The 16,569-nt window shown below is 43.5% G+C and overlaps 13 protein-coding genes and 24 non-coding genes across 37 annotated transcripts, besides 2 other annotated features; 28 read left to right on the forward strand and 9 right to left on the reverse strand. All coding sequences in view use genetic code 2, as the record gives it.

The window, feature by feature from the left end:
• DR323_mgt01 lies at positions 1 to 69 on the forward strand. The gene has a single exon. It is a non-coding gene; the product is annotated as a tRNA-Phe (tRNA).
• On the forward strand, positions 70 to 1,021 carry DR323_mgr02. The gene has a single exon. It is a non-coding gene; the product is annotated as a 12S ribosomal RNA (ribosomal RNA).
• On the forward strand, positions 1,022 to 1,093 carry DR323_mgt02. The gene has a single exon. It is a non-coding gene; the product is annotated as a tRNA-Val (tRNA).
• On the forward strand, positions 1,094 to 2,771 carry DR323_mgr01. The gene has a single exon. It is a non-coding gene; the product is annotated as a 16S ribosomal RNA (ribosomal RNA).
• Positions 2,772 to 2,846, forward strand: DR323_mgt03. The gene has a single exon. It is a non-coding gene; the product is annotated as a tRNA-Leu (tRNA).
• On the forward strand, positions 2,847 to 3,821 carry ND1 (NADH dehydrogenase subunit 1). The gene has a single exon. The coding sequence runs from the start codon at positions 2,847 to 2,849 to the stop codon at positions 3,819 to 3,821; it is 975 nt and encodes a 324-aa protein (YP_009492391.1).
• Positions 3,822 to 3,828: 7 nt separating this feature from the next.
• DR323_mgt04 lies at positions 3,829 to 3,900 on the forward strand. The gene has a single exon. It is a non-coding gene; the product is annotated as a tRNA-Ile (tRNA).
• On the reverse strand, positions 3,899 to 3,969 carry DR323_mgt05. The gene has a single exon. It is a non-coding gene; the product is annotated as a tRNA-Gln (tRNA).
• Position 3,970: 1 nt separating this feature from the next.
• On the forward strand, positions 3,971 to 4,039 carry DR323_mgt06. The gene has a single exon. It is a non-coding gene; the product is annotated as a tRNA-Met (tRNA).
• Positions 4,040 to 5,084, forward strand: ND2 (NADH dehydrogenase subunit 2). The gene has a single exon. A coding segment is annotated over exon 1 (1,045 nt).
• DR323_mgt07 lies at positions 5,085 to 5,154 on the forward strand. Its single transcript has one exon. It is a non-coding gene; the product is annotated as a tRNA-Trp (tRNA).
• Positions 5,155 to 5,156: 2 nt separating this feature from the next.
• DR323_mgt08 lies at positions 5,157 to 5,225 on the reverse strand. The gene has a single exon. It is a non-coding gene; the product is annotated as a tRNA-Ala (tRNA).
• Position 5,226: 1 nt separating this feature from the next.
• DR323_mgt09 lies at positions 5,227 to 5,299 on the reverse strand. Its single transcript has one exon. It is a non-coding gene; the product is annotated as a tRNA-Asn (tRNA).
• Positions 5,300 to 5,330: an origin of replication (replication origin of L-strand).
• DR323_mgt10 lies at positions 5,331 to 5,396 on the reverse strand. The gene has a single exon. It is a non-coding gene; the product is annotated as a tRNA-Cys (tRNA).
• Positions 5,397 to 5,465, reverse strand: DR323_mgt11. Its single transcript has one exon. It is a non-coding gene; the product is annotated as a tRNA-Tyr (tRNA).
• A 1-nt stretch (position 5,466) lies between these two features.
• Positions 5,467 to 7,017, forward strand: COX1 (cytochrome c oxidase subunit I). Its single transcript has one exon. The coding sequence runs from the start codon at positions 5,467 to 5,469 to the stop codon at positions 7,015 to 7,017; it is 1,551 nt and encodes a 516-aa protein (YP_009492393.1).
• DR323_mgt12 lies at positions 7,018 to 7,088 on the reverse strand. Its single transcript has one exon. It is a non-coding gene; the product is annotated as a tRNA-Ser (tRNA).
• A 2-nt stretch (positions 7,089 to 7,090) lies between these two features.
• Positions 7,091 to 7,163, forward strand: DR323_mgt13. Its single transcript has one exon. It is a non-coding gene; the product is annotated as a tRNA-Asp (tRNA).
• Positions 7,164 to 7,175: 12 nt separating this feature from the next.
• On the forward strand, positions 7,176 to 7,866 carry COX2 (cytochrome c oxidase subunit II). Its single transcript has one exon. A coding segment is annotated over exon 1 (691 nt).
• On the forward strand, positions 7,867 to 7,942 carry DR323_mgt14. The gene has a single exon. It is a non-coding gene; the product is annotated as a tRNA-Lys (tRNA).
• A 1-nt stretch (position 7,943) lies between these two features.
• Positions 7,944 to 8,111, forward strand: ATP8 (ATP synthase F0 subunit 8). The gene has a single exon. The coding sequence runs from the start codon at positions 7,944 to 7,946 to the stop codon at positions 8,109 to 8,111; it is 168 nt and encodes a 55-aa protein (YP_009492395.1).
• ATP6 (ATP synthase F0 subunit 6) lies at positions 8,102 to 8,785 on the forward strand. The gene has a single exon. It carries the CDS (start codon positions 8,102 to 8,104, stop codon positions 8,783 to 8,785), a length of 684 nt encoding a protein of 227 aa, YP_009492396.1.
• Positions 8,785 to 9,568, forward strand: COX3 (cytochrome c oxidase subunit III). The gene has a single exon. A coding segment is annotated over exon 1 (784 nt).
• DR323_mgt15 lies at positions 9,569 to 9,641 on the forward strand. The gene has a single exon. It is a non-coding gene; the product is annotated as a tRNA-Gly (tRNA).
• Positions 9,642 to 9,990, forward strand: ND3 (NADH dehydrogenase subunit 3). Its single transcript has one exon. A coding segment is annotated over exon 1 (349 nt).
• On the forward strand, positions 9,991 to 10,060 carry DR323_mgt16. The gene has a single exon. It is a non-coding gene; the product is annotated as a tRNA-Arg (tRNA).
• ND4L (NADH dehydrogenase subunit 4L) lies at positions 10,061 to 10,357 on the forward strand. Its single transcript has one exon. It carries the CDS (start codon positions 10,061 to 10,063, stop codon positions 10,355 to 10,357), a length of 297 nt encoding a protein of 98 aa, YP_009492399.1.
• ND4 (NADH dehydrogenase subunit 4) lies at positions 10,351 to 11,732 on the forward strand. Its single transcript has one exon. A coding segment is annotated over exon 1 (1,382 nt).
• On the forward strand, positions 11,733 to 11,802 carry DR323_mgt17. The gene has a single exon. It is a non-coding gene; the product is annotated as a tRNA-His (tRNA).
• On the forward strand, positions 11,803 to 11,869 carry DR323_mgt18. The gene has a single exon. It is a non-coding gene; the product is annotated as a tRNA-Ser (tRNA).
• A 1-nt stretch (position 11,870) lies between these two features.
• Positions 11,871 to 11,943, forward strand: DR323_mgt19. The gene has a single exon. It is a non-coding gene; the product is annotated as a tRNA-Leu (tRNA).
• On the forward strand, positions 11,944 to 13,782 carry ND5 (NADH dehydrogenase subunit 5). Its single transcript has one exon. It carries the CDS (start codon positions 11,944 to 11,946, stop codon positions 13,780 to 13,782), a length of 1,839 nt encoding a protein of 612 aa, YP_009492401.1.
• ND6 (NADH dehydrogenase subunit 6) lies at positions 13,779 to 14,300 on the reverse strand. The gene has a single exon. The coding sequence runs from the start codon at positions 14,298 to 14,300 to the stop codon at positions 13,779 to 13,781; it is 522 nt and encodes a 173-aa protein (YP_009492402.1).
• Positions 14,301 to 14,369, reverse strand: DR323_mgt20. The gene has a single exon. It is a non-coding gene; the product is annotated as a tRNA-Glu (tRNA).
• A 5-nt stretch (positions 14,370 to 14,374) lies between these two features.
• Positions 14,375 to 15,515, forward strand: CYTB (cytochrome b). Its single transcript has one exon. A coding segment is annotated over exon 1 (1,141 nt).
• Positions 15,516 to 15,586, forward strand: DR323_mgt21. The gene has a single exon. It is a non-coding gene; the product is annotated as a tRNA-Thr (tRNA).
• Positions 15,585 to 15,654, reverse strand: DR323_mgt22. The gene has a single exon. It is a non-coding gene; the product is annotated as a tRNA-Pro (tRNA).
• Positions 15,655 to 16,569: a D loop (control region).

A 16,569-nucleotide genomic window follows, 5' to 3' on the forward strand; every position in this document is an offset into this window, starting at 1 on the left:
GCTAGCGTAGCTTAAAATAAAGCATAGCACTGAAGATGCTAAGACGGGCCCTAGAAAGCTCCGCATGCACAAAGGCTTGGTCCTGACTTTACTATTAGCTTTAACACAACTTACACATGCAAGTATCCGCGCCCCTGTGAGGATGCCCTTAATCCCCTGCCCGGGGACGAGGAGCAGGTATCAGGCACTAACATTTTAGCCCAGAACGCCTTGCCACGCCACACCCCCATGGGAATTCAGCAGTGATAAATATTAAGCCATAAGTGAAAACTTGACTTAGTTAGTGTTAAGAGGGCCGGTAAAACTCGTGCCAGCCACCGCGGTTATACGAGAGGCCCTAGTTAATAGACACGGCGTAAAGGGTGGTTAGGGGAGGCATAAATAAAGCCGAAGGGCCTCTTGGCCGTCATACGCTCCTGAGTGTCCGAAGCCCATAAGCGAAAGTAGCTTTAATATAGTCCACCTGACTCCACGAAAACTGAGAAACAAACTGGGATTAGATACCCCACTATGCTCAACCGTAAACCTAGACGTTATAATACAATAAACGTCCGCCCGGGTACTACGAGCGTTAGCTTGAAACCCAAAGGACTTGGCGGTGCCTTAGACCCCCCTAGAGGAGCCTGTTCTAGAACCGATAACCCCCGTTAAACCTCACCACTTCTGGCCATCCCCGCCTATATACCGCCGTCGTCAGCTTACCCTGTGAAGGATTAACAGTAAGCTAAATGAATATACTTCAAAACGTCAGGTCGAGGTGTAGCGCACGAAGTGGGAAGAAATGGGCTACATTTTCTATTATAGAATATCCACGGATAGTACCCTGAAAAATTACTCGAAGGAGGATTTAGTAGTAAAAAGGAAAAAGAGTGTCCTTTTGAACCCGGCTCTGAGGCGCGTACACACCGCCCGTCACTCTCCCCTGTCACACAGCGATAAATGTCCCTAACACCAAAGCACGGACAAGGGGAGGCAAGTCGTAACATGGTAAGTGTACCGGAAGGTGCACTTGGATCAAACCCAGGGTGTGGCTGAGACAGTTAAGCATCTCCCTTACACCGAGAAGACATCCATGCAAATTGGATCGCCCTGAGCCAGACAGCTAGCTTAACCACCAAAATTAACTTAACACCATAGATAATTTAACATTAATTTAAACCAGGAAACTAAATCATTTTTCCACCTTAGTACGGGAGACGGAAAAGGTATTTTAAGCAATAGAGAAAGTACCGCAAGGGAAAGCTGAAAGAGTAATGAAACAATCCATATAAGCACAAAAAAGCAGAGCCTAACTCTCGTACCTTTTGCATCATGATTTAGCCAGCACCACACAAGCGAAGTGACCTTTAGTTTGAAATCCCGAAACCAAGTGAGCTACCCCGGGACAGCCTATTTGGGCGAACCCGTCTCTGTGGCAAAAGAGTGGGAAGAGCCCCGGGTAGAGGTGATAAACCTACCGAACTTGGTGATAGCTGGTTGCCTAAGAAATGAATAGAAGTTCAGCCTCGTACCCCTTCAGCCAACCAGGAAATGTCTAAGTAAGCATAGAAGAGAAATACGAGAGTTAGTTAAAGGGGGTACAGCCCCTTTAATAAAGGACACAACCTTAAATAGGAGGATAAGAGTCACATTTTGTAAAACTAGTCGTTCCAGTGGGCCTAAAAGCAGCCATCTGAATAGAAAGCGTTAAAGCTCAAACGACATGCAGTTTATTATACTGATAAATAGCCCAACTCCCCTAAAAGTATTAGGCCATTCCATGCCACCATGGAAGAGACCATGCTAGAATGAGTAATAAGAGGGTATGACCCTCTCCTAGCACAAGTGTAAGCCAGATCGGACAAACCACTGGAAATTAACGAGCCCATAAAAAGAGGGTAATGTGTTTACTAAAAAATTCAAGAAAACAACACAACATTTACATCGTTAAACCCACACTGGAGTGCCATCAAGGAAAGACTAAAAGAAAGGAAAGGAACTCGGCAAACACAAGCCTCGCCTGTTTACCAAAAACATCGCCTCCTGCAAACCCCTACGTATAGGAGGTCCAGCCTGCCCGGTGACTACAAGTTTAACGGCCGCGGTATTTTGACCGTGCAAAGGTAGCGCAATCACTTGTCTTTTAAATGAAGACCTGTATGAATGGCCAAACGAGGGCTTAACTGTCTCCCCTTTCAGGTCAGTGAAATTGATCTACCCGTGCAGAAGCGGGTATATAAATACAAGACGAGAAGACCCTTTGGAGCTTAAGGTACAAATTCACCTACGTTAAGCAACTTACTAAACAAGTGTAAACCTAATAGAAATTGGAATTTTACCTTCGGTTGGGGCGACCATGGAGAACAGATAATCCTCCAAGTGGACTGGGATGAACCCTAGAACCAAGAATAACACTTCTAAGTCACAGAAATTTTGACCAAATATGATCCGGTTATTAAGACCGATCAACGGACCAAGTTACCCTAGGGATAACAGCGCAATCCTCTCCGAGAGTCCATATCGACGAGGGGGTTTACGACCTCGATGTTGGATCAGGACATCCTAATGGTGCAGCCGCTATTAAGGGTTCGTTTGTTCAACGATTAAAGTCCTACGTGATCTGAGTTCAGACCGGAGCAATCCAGGTCAGTTTCTATCTGTAATGTCATTTTTCCTAGTACGAAAGGACCGGAAAAAAGAGGCCCATGCTGAAGGCACGCCTTACCCCTAATTAATGAAGACAACTAAATTAAGTAAAGGGGGGACTCAAATGCAGGCCAAAATAAGGCCTCACTAAGATGGCAGAGCATGGTAATTGCAAAAGGCCTAAGCCCTTTCAGCCAGAGGTTCAAATCCTCTTCTTAGTTATGCTAAACACTCTATTAACACATCTAGTTAACCCACTTGCATATATTGCCCCCGTCCTATTGGCAGTGGCCTTCCTCACACTCCTTGAACGTAAGGTTTTAGGTTACATACAGTTGCGGAAGGGACCAAACATTGTAGGGCCCTACGGGCTTCTACAGCCGATTGCAGATGGGGTAAAACTATTTATTAAAGAACCCGTCCGCCCGTCTACGTCGTCCCCCTTTTTATTCCTAGCTACCCCAATACTTGCGTTAACACTAGCCATAATGCTATGAGCACCTATACCTATACCTCAACCCGTGGCAGACTTAAACCTAGGGATTCTGTTTGTTCTGGCCTTATCCAGTCTGGCCGTGTACTCTATTTTAGGCTCAGGATGGGCATCTAACTCAAAATATGCATTAATTGGTGCCCTTCGAGCAGTCGCCCAAACAATTTCATATGAGGTAAGCCTTGGGCTAATTTTGCTATCTATTATCATCTTTTCAGGGGGCTACACCCTACAGATGTTTAGCACTGCCCAAGAAAGTATTTGGCTAGTAGTTCCAGCCTGACCCTTGGCGGCAATGTGGTATATCTCCACGCTAGCTGAAACAAATCGTGCACCCTTTGACCTAACAGAGGGTGAATCCGAATTAGTCTCCGGTTTCAACGTCGAATATGCAGGTGGACCTTTTGCCTTGTTCTTTCTAGCTGAATATGCCAACATCTTATTAATGAATACCCTATCGGCCATTCTTTTCCTCGGTGCATCTTACATCCCTTCTATGCCAGAGTTGACTACCATTAACTTAATAACTAAGGCTGCGCTACTTTCAGTAGTGTTTCTCTGGGTTCGGGCATCTTACCCACGATTCCGGTACGACCAGCTAATACATTTAGTTTGGAAGAATTTTCTTCCCCTAACTTTAGCGATGGTTATCTGACACACCGCCCTCCCGATTGCGCTTGCAGGGCTTCCTCCCCAGCTCTAATTGTTAAGGAACCGTGCCTGAATTTTTACGGACCACTTTGATAGAGTGGCTTATGGGGGTTAGAGTCCCCCCAGTTCCTAGAAAGAAGGGAATTGAACCCATCCTCAGGAGATCAAAACTCCTGGTGCTTCCTCTACACCACTTTCTATGATAAGGTCAGCTAATAAAGCTTTCGGGCCCATACCCCGAACATGACGGTTAAAATCCCTCCCCTATCAATGAATCCCTATGTACTCACAATCCTTCTATCCAGTTTAGGGTTAGGAACCACATTAACTTTTGCCAGCTCACACTGGCTACTGGCCTGAATAGGGCTTGAGATTAATACTCTGGCAATTATTCCACTGATAGCCCAGCAACACCACCCACGAGCGGTTGAAGCGGCCACAAAATATTTCTTAACTCAGGCAACCGCCGCGGCAATAATTCTATTTGCCGCCACCACTAATGCTTGGCTGGTAGGTGAATGAAGCATTAATGATATATCGCACCCAATTGCCTCCTCAATAACTATTGCCGCTCTGGCATTAAAAATTGGGCTTGCACCTATACACTTTTGACTCCCAGAAGTGCTTCAGGGCCTAGATTTAGTTACCGGACTGATTTTATCTACCTGACAAAAACTAGCCCCACTCGCGTTGATTATTCAAGTAGCCCCCACTGTTAATCCTGTTACGCTCACACTTCTGGGACTCCTTTCCGCACTAATTGGTGGGTGAGGAGGCCTTAATCAGACTCAAGTCCGAAAAATCTTAGCCTACTCCTCTATTGCGCATATGGGATGAATAATTATCATTTCACAATATGCCCCCCATCTGACCCTGCTCGCCCTTGGAATATATGTGTTCATGACATCCACCGCCTTCCTTTCACTGAAAATAACATCGACTACCAATATTACCACCGTTACGGCCATATGATCGAAAGCGCCAATCTTAGTATCAACCACAGCCCTTGCCCTCCTCTCCCTAGGGGGACTCCCACCCCTAACCGGTTTTATAGCTAAATGATTAATTTTACAGGAAATGGCAAAACAACAACTTCCGCTTACAGCAACAATCATGGCCTTAGCCGCCTTATTGAGTCTTTACTTTTATCTCCGACTGTGTTATGCCATAACCCTTACTATCTCCCCTAGTACGGCTAGTGCTACCGCTCCATGACGAACTCGGACAACTCAGTCCACGATTACCCTTGCCTTATTTACGGTTGTTGCCTTGGGGTTACTGCCAATTACTCCCGCAGTTATCACACTCGTTATCTAGGGACTTAGGATAATTTAGACCAAGAGCCTTCAAAGCTCTAAGTAGAAGTTAAAATCTTCTAGTCCCTGATTAAGGCCTGCGGGACTTTATCCCACATCTTCTGAATGCAACTCAGACACTTTAATTAAGCTAAGGCCTTTCTAGATGAGAAGGCCTCGATCCTACAAACTCTTAGTTAACAGCTAAGTGCCCAAACCAGCGGGCATTCATCTATCTTTCCCGCCGTTAGCCGGGTAAGGCGGGAAAGCCCCGGCAGACGTCAATCTGCGTCTTTGGATTTGCAATCCAACGTGTACTCCACCACGGGGCTTGATAGGAAGAGGATTTAAACCTCTATCTACGGGGCTACAACCCGCCACCTGACTTCGGCCATCCTACCTGTGGCAATCACGCGCTGATTCTTCTCTACCAACCACAAAGATATTGGCACCCTCTACCTAGTATTTGGTGCCTGAGCCGGGATAGTTGGGACTGCCCTAAGCCTATTAATTCGAGCTGAATTAAGCCAGCCGGGGTCCCTCCTCGGCGATGATCAAATCTACAACGTTATTGTTACCGCACACGCCTTTGTTATAATTTTCTTTATAGTAATACCCATCCTCATCGGGGGCTTTGGTAACTGACTTGTCCCACTAATGATTGGAGCCCCTGATATGGCGTTCCCACGAATAAATAATATAAGCTTCTGACTCCTACCACCCTCCTTCCTTCTACTGTTAGCCTCATCCGGTGTTGAAGCTGGAGCTGGTACAGGGTGAACAGTCTATCCCCCTCTTGCGGGCAACCTGGCCCATGCAGGTGCATCCGTGGACCTAACTATCTTCTCTCTTCATCTAGCAGGTGTGTCATCCATCTTAGGAGCAATTAATTTCATTACAACAACAATTAATATGAAACCCCCAGCCATTTCCCAATATCAAACCCCATTATTTGTGTGGGCCGTGTTGGTAACTGCTGTTCTACTTCTATTATCTTTACCAGTTCTAGCTGCCGGGATCACAATGCTCCTGACAGACCGAAATCTTAATACCACATTTTTTGACCCAGCGGGAGGGGGAGATCCCATTCTTTATCAACATTTATTCTGGTTTTTCGGCCACCCAGAAGTATATATTTTAATTTTACCAGGATTCGGGATTATCTCACATGTGGTGGCCTATTATTCAGGTAAAAAGGAACCCTTCGGGTACATAGGAATAGTATGGGCCATGATGGCCATTGGCCTATTAGGGTTCATTGTCTGAGCCCACCATATGTTTACAGTTGGCATGGATGTGGACACCCGTGCATATTTTACATCCGCAACAATAATTATTGCCATTCCCACAGGCGTTAAAGTTTTTAGCTGACTAGCCACCCTTCATGGAGGCTCTATCAAGTGAGAAACACCAATGCTCTGAGCTCTCGGGTTTATTTTCCTTTTTACAGTAGGCGGTCTAACAGGGATTGTACTAGCCAACTCATCATTAGACATTGTATTACATGACACATACTATGTAGTCGCACACTTCCACTATGTCTTATCAATGGGTGCCGTGTTTGCTATTATAGCGGCTTTCGTCCACTGGTTTCCACTATTTACAGGGTTTACCCTCCATAGCACGTGAACTAAAATTCACTTTGGGGTAATATTTATCGGCGTAAACCTTACATTCTTCCCACAGCACTTCCTAGGCCTTGCAGGGATGCCACGACGATATTCAGACTATCCTGATGCCTACACCCTTTGAAATACTGTATCATCTATTGGATCCCTAATCTCCCTAGTAGCAGTAATTATGTTCCTCTTTATTTTATGAGAAGCCTTCGCTGCCAAGCGGGAAGTTTCATCCGTGGAACTAACCGCAACAAATGTTGAATGACTTCACGGGTGTCCTCCACCTTACCACACCTTTGAAGAACCCGCATTTGTTCAAGTTCAATCAAATTAACGAGGAAGGGAGGAATTGAACCCCCATCTACTGGTTTCAAGCCAGTCACATAGCCACTCTGTCACTTCCTTCTAAGACATTAGTAAACTCGCAAATTACATCACCTTGTCAAGGTGAAATCGTAGGTTAAATTCCTGCATGTCTTGAGCTCAGGCTTAATGGCACATCCCACACAATTAGGATTCCAAGACGCGGCATCACCCGTTATAGAAGAACTTCTTCATTTCCATGATCATGCTTTAATAATTGTCTTTTTAATTAGTACCTTAGTACTTTATATTATTGTTGCAATAGTATCAACAAAACTCACAAACAAGTATATCTTAGACTCCCAAGAAATTGAGATCGTATGAACCGTGTTACCAGCCGTAATTCTTGTCTTAATTGCTCTCCCCTCCCTACGAATTCTTTATCTTATAGATGAGATTAATGATCCCCACCTAACAATTAAAGCCATAGGACATCAGTGATACTGAAGCTACGAGTACACGGATTACGAAAATCTAGGTTTCGACTCATATATAATTCCAACCCAAGACCTTAACCCAGGCCAGTTTCGGCTTCTTGAAGCAGATCACCGCATGGTTGTTCCCATGGAGTCCCCTATCCGAGTGCTTGTTTCAGCCGAGGATGTATTGCACTCCTGAGCCGTCCCTTCCCTTGGCGTAAAAATAGACGCAGTCCCAGGTCGTCTAAATCAAACAGCCTTCATTGCGTCCCGACCAGGAGTATTCTACGGCCAATGCTCTGAGATCTGTGGGGCAAACCACAGCTTCATGCCTATTGTAGTAGAAGCAGTTCCACTTGAACACTTCGAGAACTGATCCTCACTAATACTAGAAGACGCCTCACTAGGAAGCTAAATCTGGGCCTCAGCATTGGCCTTTTAAGCCAAAGAATGGTGCCTCCCAACCACCTCTAGTGAAATGCCTCAATTAAACCCTGCCCCTTGATTCGCAATTTTAGTATTTTCATGACTGGTATTTCTTACCATCATCCCCACCAAAGTGATAAGTCACACATCACCTAACGAGCCAGCACATATTGACTCTGAAGAACACAAAACTGAACCCTGAGACTGACCATGGCAATAAGCTTTTTTGATCAATTTGCAAGCTCCTCCTACTTAGGTATCCCTTTAATTGCCATTGCAATTGCTCTCCCATGGGTATTGTATCCTACTTCCACCTCTCGATGGGTGAATAACCGTCTTATCACAATTCAGGGGTGATTCGTAAACCAATTCACTAGCCAACTTATAATACCATTAAATTTAGGGGGTCATAAATGAGCACTCCTTATAGCCTCTTTAATAATCTTTTTGATTACCATTAATATACTTGGACTTTTACCATATACTTTTACCCCTACAACACAACTGTCTCTTAATATAGGATTTGCTGTGCCACTATGACTCGCCACAGTTATTATTGGCATGCGCAACCAGCCAACAGTAGCCTTAGGACATCTACTGCCAGAAGGCACGCCCATCCCTTTAATCCCCGTACTAATCATTATTGAGACAATTAGCCTTTTTATTCGACCCCTAGCCCTCGGTGTCCGGCTAACAGCCAATCTTACCGCAGGTCATCTACTTATTCAACTCATTGCCACCGCCGTGTTTGTTCTTCTCCCAATAATGCCTACGGTAGCAATTATTACAGCTGCCGTCTTATTCCTCCTTACATTACTAGAAGTTGCAGTCGCAATAATCCAAGCTTACGTATTTGTACTCCTTCTCAGTCTGTATCTCCAAGAGAACGTTTAATGGCCCACCAAGCACACGCATATCATATGGTTGATCCAAGCCCATGACCCCTAACCGGCGCAATCGGAGCATTATTAATAACATCCGGCTTAGCGATCTGGTTTCACTTCCACTCCACCACACTTATAACCCTTGGACTAATACTTTTGCTTCTTACAATATATCAGTGATGACGAGATATTATCCGAGAAGGAACATTTCAAGGCCATCACACACCCCCCGTGCAAAAAGGCCTACGATATGGTATGATCCTCTTTATTACATCTGAAGTATTCTTTTTTCTAGGATTTTTCTGAGCTTTTTACCATTCAAGTTTAGCACCTACCCCTGAGCTAGGAGGATGTTGACCACCAACAGGTCTTATCACCTTAGACCCGTTTGAAGTTCCATTATTGAATACAGCCGTCCTCTTGGCATCTGGGGTTACAGTAACATGGGCCCACCACAGCTTAATAGAAGGTGATCGTAAACAAGCTATCCAATCCCTAGCATTGACAATCTTACTAGGACTTTACTTCACCGCCTTACAAGCCATGGAATATTATGAAGCACCCTTTACCATTGCGGATGGCGTCTATGGCTCAACATTCTTTGTAGCCACAGGATTCCATGGATTACACGTTATTATTGGCTCTTCATTCTTAGCCGTTTGCCTACTTCGCCAAGTCCAATACCACTTTACATCCGAACATCATTTTGGCTTTGAAGCTGCCGCCTGATACTGGCACTTTGTAGACGTAGTATGACTATTCCTCTACGTGTCAATTTACTGATGAGGCTCATATCTTTCTAGTATCTAATGCTAGTACGAGTGACTTCCAATCACCTAGTCTTGGTTGAACCCCAAGGAAAGATAATGAACTTAGTTATTACAATTTTAACTATTACAATAGCCCTCTCTCTTGTGCTAGCAACCGTCTCTTTCTGGTTACCTCAAATAAGCCCAGATGCAGAGAAGCTCTCACCATACGAGTGCGGTTTTGACCCCCTCGGGTCGGCTCGGCTTCCATTCTCTTTGCGGTTTTTCCTAGTCGCTATCTTATTCTTGTTATTTGATCTAGAGATTGCACTTCTACTTCCACTACCCTGAGGAGACCAACTTCACAACCCCACCAACACCTTTTTTTGGGCTACAGCAGTCTTAATTTTACTTACCCTAGGACTGATTTATGAATGAACCCAAGGGGGCCTAGAGTGGGCAGAATAGAGGATTAGTCCAATATAAGACCTCTGATTTCGGCTCAGAAAATTATGGTTTAATTCCATAACCCTCTTATGACACCCGTACACTTCAGCTTTACCTCAGCTTTCATACTAGGCCTAATAGGCCTAGCATTCCATCGCACTCATCTACTCTCTGCACTGCTTTGTTTAGAAGGAATAATGTTATCCCTATTTATTGCGCTAGCCCTATGAGCGATACAATTTGAGTCAACCATGTTTTCTGCAGCCCCCATGTTACTGCTAGCCTTCTCTGCCTGCGAAGCCAGTGCAGGCCTAGCCCTCTTGGTTGCCACAGCCCGCACCCATGGGACTGACCGACTACAAAATCTTAATTTATTACAATGCTAAAAATTCTAGTCCCAACACTTATGCTATTCCCAACAATTTGGTTATCATCACCTAAATGATTATGACCCACAGCAACTGCTCAAAGCCTATTAATTGCGTTTATTAGCCTTACCTGATTGAAATGAACGTCAGAAACCGGATGATCAACCTCTAACATATATTTAGCTACAGATCCACTATCCACCCCCCTCTTAGTCCTCACATGCTGACTTCTTCCATTAATGATTTTAGCCAGCCAAAATCACATTTACCCAGAACCAATCGCTCGACAACGCCTATATATTACACTCTTAGCCTCCCTACAAACTTTCCTAATTATAGCATTTGGGGCTACGGAGATTATTATATTTTATATTATATTTGAAGCCACCCTCATCCCCACGCTTATTATTATTACCCGGTGGGGAAACCAGACTGAACGTTTAAACGCCGGAACCTATTTTTTATTCTACACCCTAGCAGGTTCATTACCGCTTCTGGTTGCCCTACTTTTACTTCAACAGACAACAGGGACACTGTCCATATTCATTTTACAATATTCCCAACCACTTACACTTAATTCCTGAGGTCACAGCATCTGATGGGCCGGATGCCTAATTGCATTTTTAGTAAAAATGCCCCTTTACGGCGTCCACCTTTGATTACCCAAAGCTCATGTTGAAGCCCCAGTGGCGGGCTCCATAGTTTTGGCAGCAGTTCTACTTAAATTAGGAGGTTACGGTATAATACGAATAATAGTTATGTTAGACCCACTTTCAAAAGAACTCGCCTACCCCTTCATTATTTTGGCCTTATGAGGCATTTTAATAACTGGCTCAATTTGCCTACGACAAACAGATCTCAAATCACTCATTGCCTATTCATCTGTAAGCCACATGGGCTTAGTAGCAGGAGGTATCCTCATCCAAACTTCTTGAGGATTTACGGGCGCAATCATTTTAATGATTGCCCACGGCTTGGTGTCTTCCGCACTATTTTGTCTGGCTAATACTGCGTATGAGCGGACTCATAGCCGAACTATAGTACTAGCTCGAGGTCTCCAAATAATCTTCCCATTAACTGCGGTCTGGTGATTTGTTGCCAACTTAGCAAATCTAGCATTACCGCCTTTACCAAATCTCATAGGGGAAATCATAATTATTACCACTCTATTCAACTGATCTCCCTGAACTATTATACTAACAGGTTTAGGAACGCTAATTACAGCGGCTTACTCTTTGTACTTATTCTTAATAACTCAACGAGGCCCAGCACCAAATCATATTAAAGGACTTTCACCATTCCACACTCGAGAACATTTACTAATAGTACTTCACCTTCTACCCGTCATCCTACTGGTAACAAAACCTGAGCTCATGTGGGGTTGATGCCACTAGTAAGTATAGTTTAATTTAAAATATTAGATTGTGATTCTAAAGATAGGGGTTAAAATCCCCTTACTCACCGAGGAGGGCCAAAGGCAGTAAGTACTGCTAATACTTATACCCATGGTTAAATTCCATGGCCTCCTTACGCTTCTGAAGGATAATAGCTCATCCATTGGTCTTAGGAACCAAAAACTCTTGGTGCAAATCCAAGTGGAAGCTATGCACCCAACAACCCTAATCTTATCATCCTCACTAATTTTAGTTATTACAATTCTTGTCTACCCCCTCTTAACAACGCTCAGCCCCTCCCGTAAGGACTCTAAATGGGCCACGACACATGTTAAAACTGCCGTCAGCGCTTCATTTTTTGTTAGCCTTTTACCACTTATTCTGTTTCTGGACCAAGGGGCTGAGACCATTGTCACCAACTGACACTGGATAAATACAGCCACTTTTGATATTAATATTAGTTTTAAATTTGATCATTATTCGCTGATTTTTACACCTATTGCTCTCTATGTAACTTGATCTATCCTTGAGTTTGCATCTTGATACATACACTCGGACCCTAACATAGAGCGATTCTTTAAGTATTTACTTCTGTTCTTAGTGGCCATAATTATTCTCGTGACTGCTAACAATCTTTTTCAGCTTTTTATTGGCTGAGAAGGAGTAGGTATTATATCATTCCTATTAATTGGCTGGTGATACGGGCGGGCGGATGCAAACACCGCAGCCCTTCAAGCAGTATTATATAACCGTGTGGGAGATATTGGACTTATTATGAGTATGGCCTGGATTGCAGTTAACCTAAACTCATGGGAAATTCAGCAGATCTTTTTTTTGTCAAAAACCTTTGACATAACACTTCCCCTTATTGGATTAATCCTAGCAGCAACTGGTAAATCAGCCCAGTTTGGTCTGCACCCATGGCTGCCTTCTGCCATGGAGGGCCCTACACCAGTGTCTGCCCTACTTCACTCCAGCACTATAGTCGTTGCTGGCATCTTTTTGCTTATTCGACTCCACCCTATTATAGAAAACAACGCCTTAGCATTAACAACCTGCCTCTGCCTAGGAGCACTAACCACTGTATTCACAGCCGCCTGCGCCCTAACACAAAATGATATCAAGAAGATCGTGGCATTTTCTACATCTAGCCAATTGGGCCTTATAATGGTTACCATTGGTCTTAATCAACCTCAGTTAGCGTTTTTACACATCTGCACTCACGCATTCTTCAAGGCCATATTATTTTTATGCTCAGGGTCTATCATTCACAGTCTTAATGATGAGCAAGATATTCGGAAGATAGGAGGCTTACATAACCTGCTACCCTTCACCTCAACCTGCCTAACCATTGGCAGCCTGGCCCTAACCGGAACGCCCTTTCTGGCCGGCTTCTTCTCGAAGGATGCCATTATTGAGGCACTAAATACCTCTTACCTAAACGCCTGAGCCCTAACCTTAACCCTTATTGCCACGTCCTTTACAGCCGTTTATAGCTTCCGAGTAATTTTTTTCGTCACCATGGGTACCCCTCGGTTCCTCGCATTATCCCCTATTAATGAAAACAACTTATTAGTAGTTAACCCCATTAAACGACTCGCCTGAGGTAGTATTGTTGCAGGGCTTATTATTACATCAAATTTCCTGGTTCTGAAAACTCCCACAATGACCATGCCCCTTATCTTAAAAATGGCTGCCCTCATAGTCACAATTACTGGCTTGTTAACAGCCATTGAATTAGCTGGTTTAACCAGTAAACAATTTAAGACTAATCCAACTGCCCCCTCCCACCACTTCTCTAATATACTAGGTTATTTCCCAGCAATCATTCATCGACTGATTCCAAAACTAAACCTAGTACTAGGACAATCCATTGCAACACAGTTAGTAGACCAAACCTGGTTTGAGACTGTAGGACCAAAGGGACTGTCTTATGCACAACTAAAAATGGCCAAAACTATTAGTGATACTCAGCGCGGCATAATTAAAACCTACCTAACTATTTTCTTGTTATCAATAACTCTTGCCGTATTATTAACAGCCATTTAAACTGCACGAAGGGCACCCCGACCTAAGCCCCGAGTTAATTCTAATACCACAAATAAGGTTAACAGAAGCACCCACGCACTAATGATTAGTAAACCACCCCCGGATGAGTACATCATAGCCACCCCACTGACATCTCCCCGTAGCATTGAAAACTCCTTTAAACTGTCGATAACAACTCAAGACCCTTCATACCAGTTCTCCCATACTAACCCAACCACTAAACCAACCCCTAATAGGTAGATCAAGACATACCCAATCACAGAACGATCCCCTCACGCCTCAGGGAATGGTTCAGCGGCTAAAGCCGCTGAATACGCAAACACCACAAGCATCCCCCCCAAATAAATTAAAAACAGGACTAAAGATAAGAAGGACCCCCCATGTCCGACGAGCACCCCACACCCAACCCCAGCTGCCACCACTAAACCAAAAGCAGCAAAATAAGGAGCAGGATTAGAGGCCACGGCAACTAGCCCTACAATTAAAGCCATCAACAGTAATGATACAAGATAAGTCATAATTTTTACTTGGATTTTAACCAAGACCAGTGACTTGAAGAACCACCGTTGTTATTCAACTATAAAAACCCTTAATGGCAAGCCTACGGAAAACCCATCCCCTTATTAAAATCGCCAACCACGCACTAGTTGACTTACCAGCCCCCTCCAACATCTCAGTATGATGGAATTTTGGATCTCTTCTAGGATTATGCCTAGCTACACAAATTCTTACAGGACTATTCCTAGCTATACATTATACATCTGACATCTCCACAGCTTTTTCATCAGTCGCACACATCTGTCGTGACGTCAACTACGGTTGACTAATCCGAAACATACACGCCAACGGGGCATCATTCTTCTTTATCTGCCTCTACATACACATTGCCCGAGGACTATATTATGGATCCTACCTATACAAAGAAACCTGAAACATCGGGGTTGTCCTTTTTTTATTAGTGATAATAACAGCCTTCGTTGGTTATGTCCTACCATGAGGGCAAATGTCATTTTGAGGCGCCACAGTGATTACTAACCTACTATCAGCAGTACCCTATGTAGGTGATGTTCTAGTGCAATGAATTTGAGGTGGATTTTCGGTAGATAACGCAACCTTAACACGATTCTTCGCATTTCATTTCCTGTTCCCATTCGTTATTGCTGCAGCCATCATTTTGCATCTACTATTTCTGCACGAGACAGGCTCAAATAACCCGGCCGGCCTAAACTCAGACGCGGACAAGATTACATTTCACCCTTACTTTTCCTACAAAGACCTACTCGGGTTTGTGATTATACTCCTAGCCCTTACATCTTTGGCACTGTTTTCCCCTAACCTGTTAGGTGACCCAGAAAACTTCACCCCTGCCAACCCACTGGTCACCCCTCCCCATATCAAGCCCGAGTGATATTTCCTCTTCGCCTATGCCATTCTACGATCAATCCCAAACAAGCTAGGCGGGGTATTAGCCCTTTTATTTTCTATCCTGGTACTTCTAGTCGTGCCAATTCTCCACACATCCAAACAACGTGGCTTAACCTTCCGGCCCTTCACCCAATTCCTCTTCTGAACATTAGTCGCAGACATGGCCATCCTAACATGAATTGGAGGTATACCTGTAGAGCACCCCTTTATTATTATTGGACAAATTGCATCCGTCCTATACTTTGCATTATTCTTGGTCTTAATACCACTAGCGGGCTGACTTGAAAATAAAGCAATGGAATGAGCTTGCCTTAGTAGCTTAGCTTAAAGCATCGGTCTTGTAATCCGAAGATCGGAGGTTAAAATCCTCCCTAATGCCAGAAAAAAGAGATTTTAACTCTCACCCCTGGCTCCCAAAGCCAGAATTCTAAATTAAACTATTTTCTGGTGTGTATGGTCTAGTACATATATGCATGATATTACATTAATGCATATGTACATGTATGTATTATCACCATACAATTATTGAAACCACAAAGCAAGTACTAAATATGTAGGTATACATAAAGCATGTATTTATAAATCCCCATACGAATTCATCTAAACCGGGCCAGTGCCTGGCCTACCTAACTGTCGTTCTCCTAATTTTACTCTGAACGGCCACAACATACATTTCCTGAGTATCCACAATGTAGTAAGAAACCACCAACCAGTTTATATAATTGCATATAGTTAATGATAGAACCAGGGACACCACTGAAAATAAGGTATATTATTAATTATTCCTTGCATCTGGCTTCTCTTTCACGAACATGGCATGTGTAATCCACCCTAGAGATCTATACTTGCATCCGGTTACTTGAGTAGTTCATACGTTCAATAACCCCACATGCTTCGCGCTCTTTTAAATGGCATAGGTTCTTTTTACGTCTGCTTTTCATCTGCATTTCAAAGTGCACCCTAAAATGTTGAGCCAAGGTTGAACATTTTTACTTGATTGTGAGAGTATATATGAATGATATCGTACATAATTTAAGAATTACATACGTTTATCTCAAGTGCATAATACATCCTTATCTAACACAGACTTATACTATATGCCCCCTTTTGGTTTCCGCGCGTTAAACCCCCCTACCCCCTACGCTCAGCAAATCCTGTTATTCTTGTCAAACCCCTAAACCAAGTAAAGCTCGACCAAGCGCATCAGAGTTAACGAATTTTGGTAAAATTAACTCATGTCATTACGTGTTATATATAACATATGAATAAATAACATCGCATTTTTATGCTCACAAGTAGCCTAAAAATTACGATTAAAAATATGTCATTGAATCTCAATACTAATATTTCTAATGAAAATAG

The sequence above is a fragment of the mitochondrial genome of Triplophysa dalaica (assembly GCF_015846415.1).
Source record: "Triplophysa dalaica voucher IHB20151304 mitochondrion, complete genome".
NCBI classification, from domain to species: domain Eukaryota; kingdom Metazoa; phylum Chordata; class Actinopteri; order Cypriniformes; family Nemacheilidae; genus Triplophysa; species Triplophysa dalaica.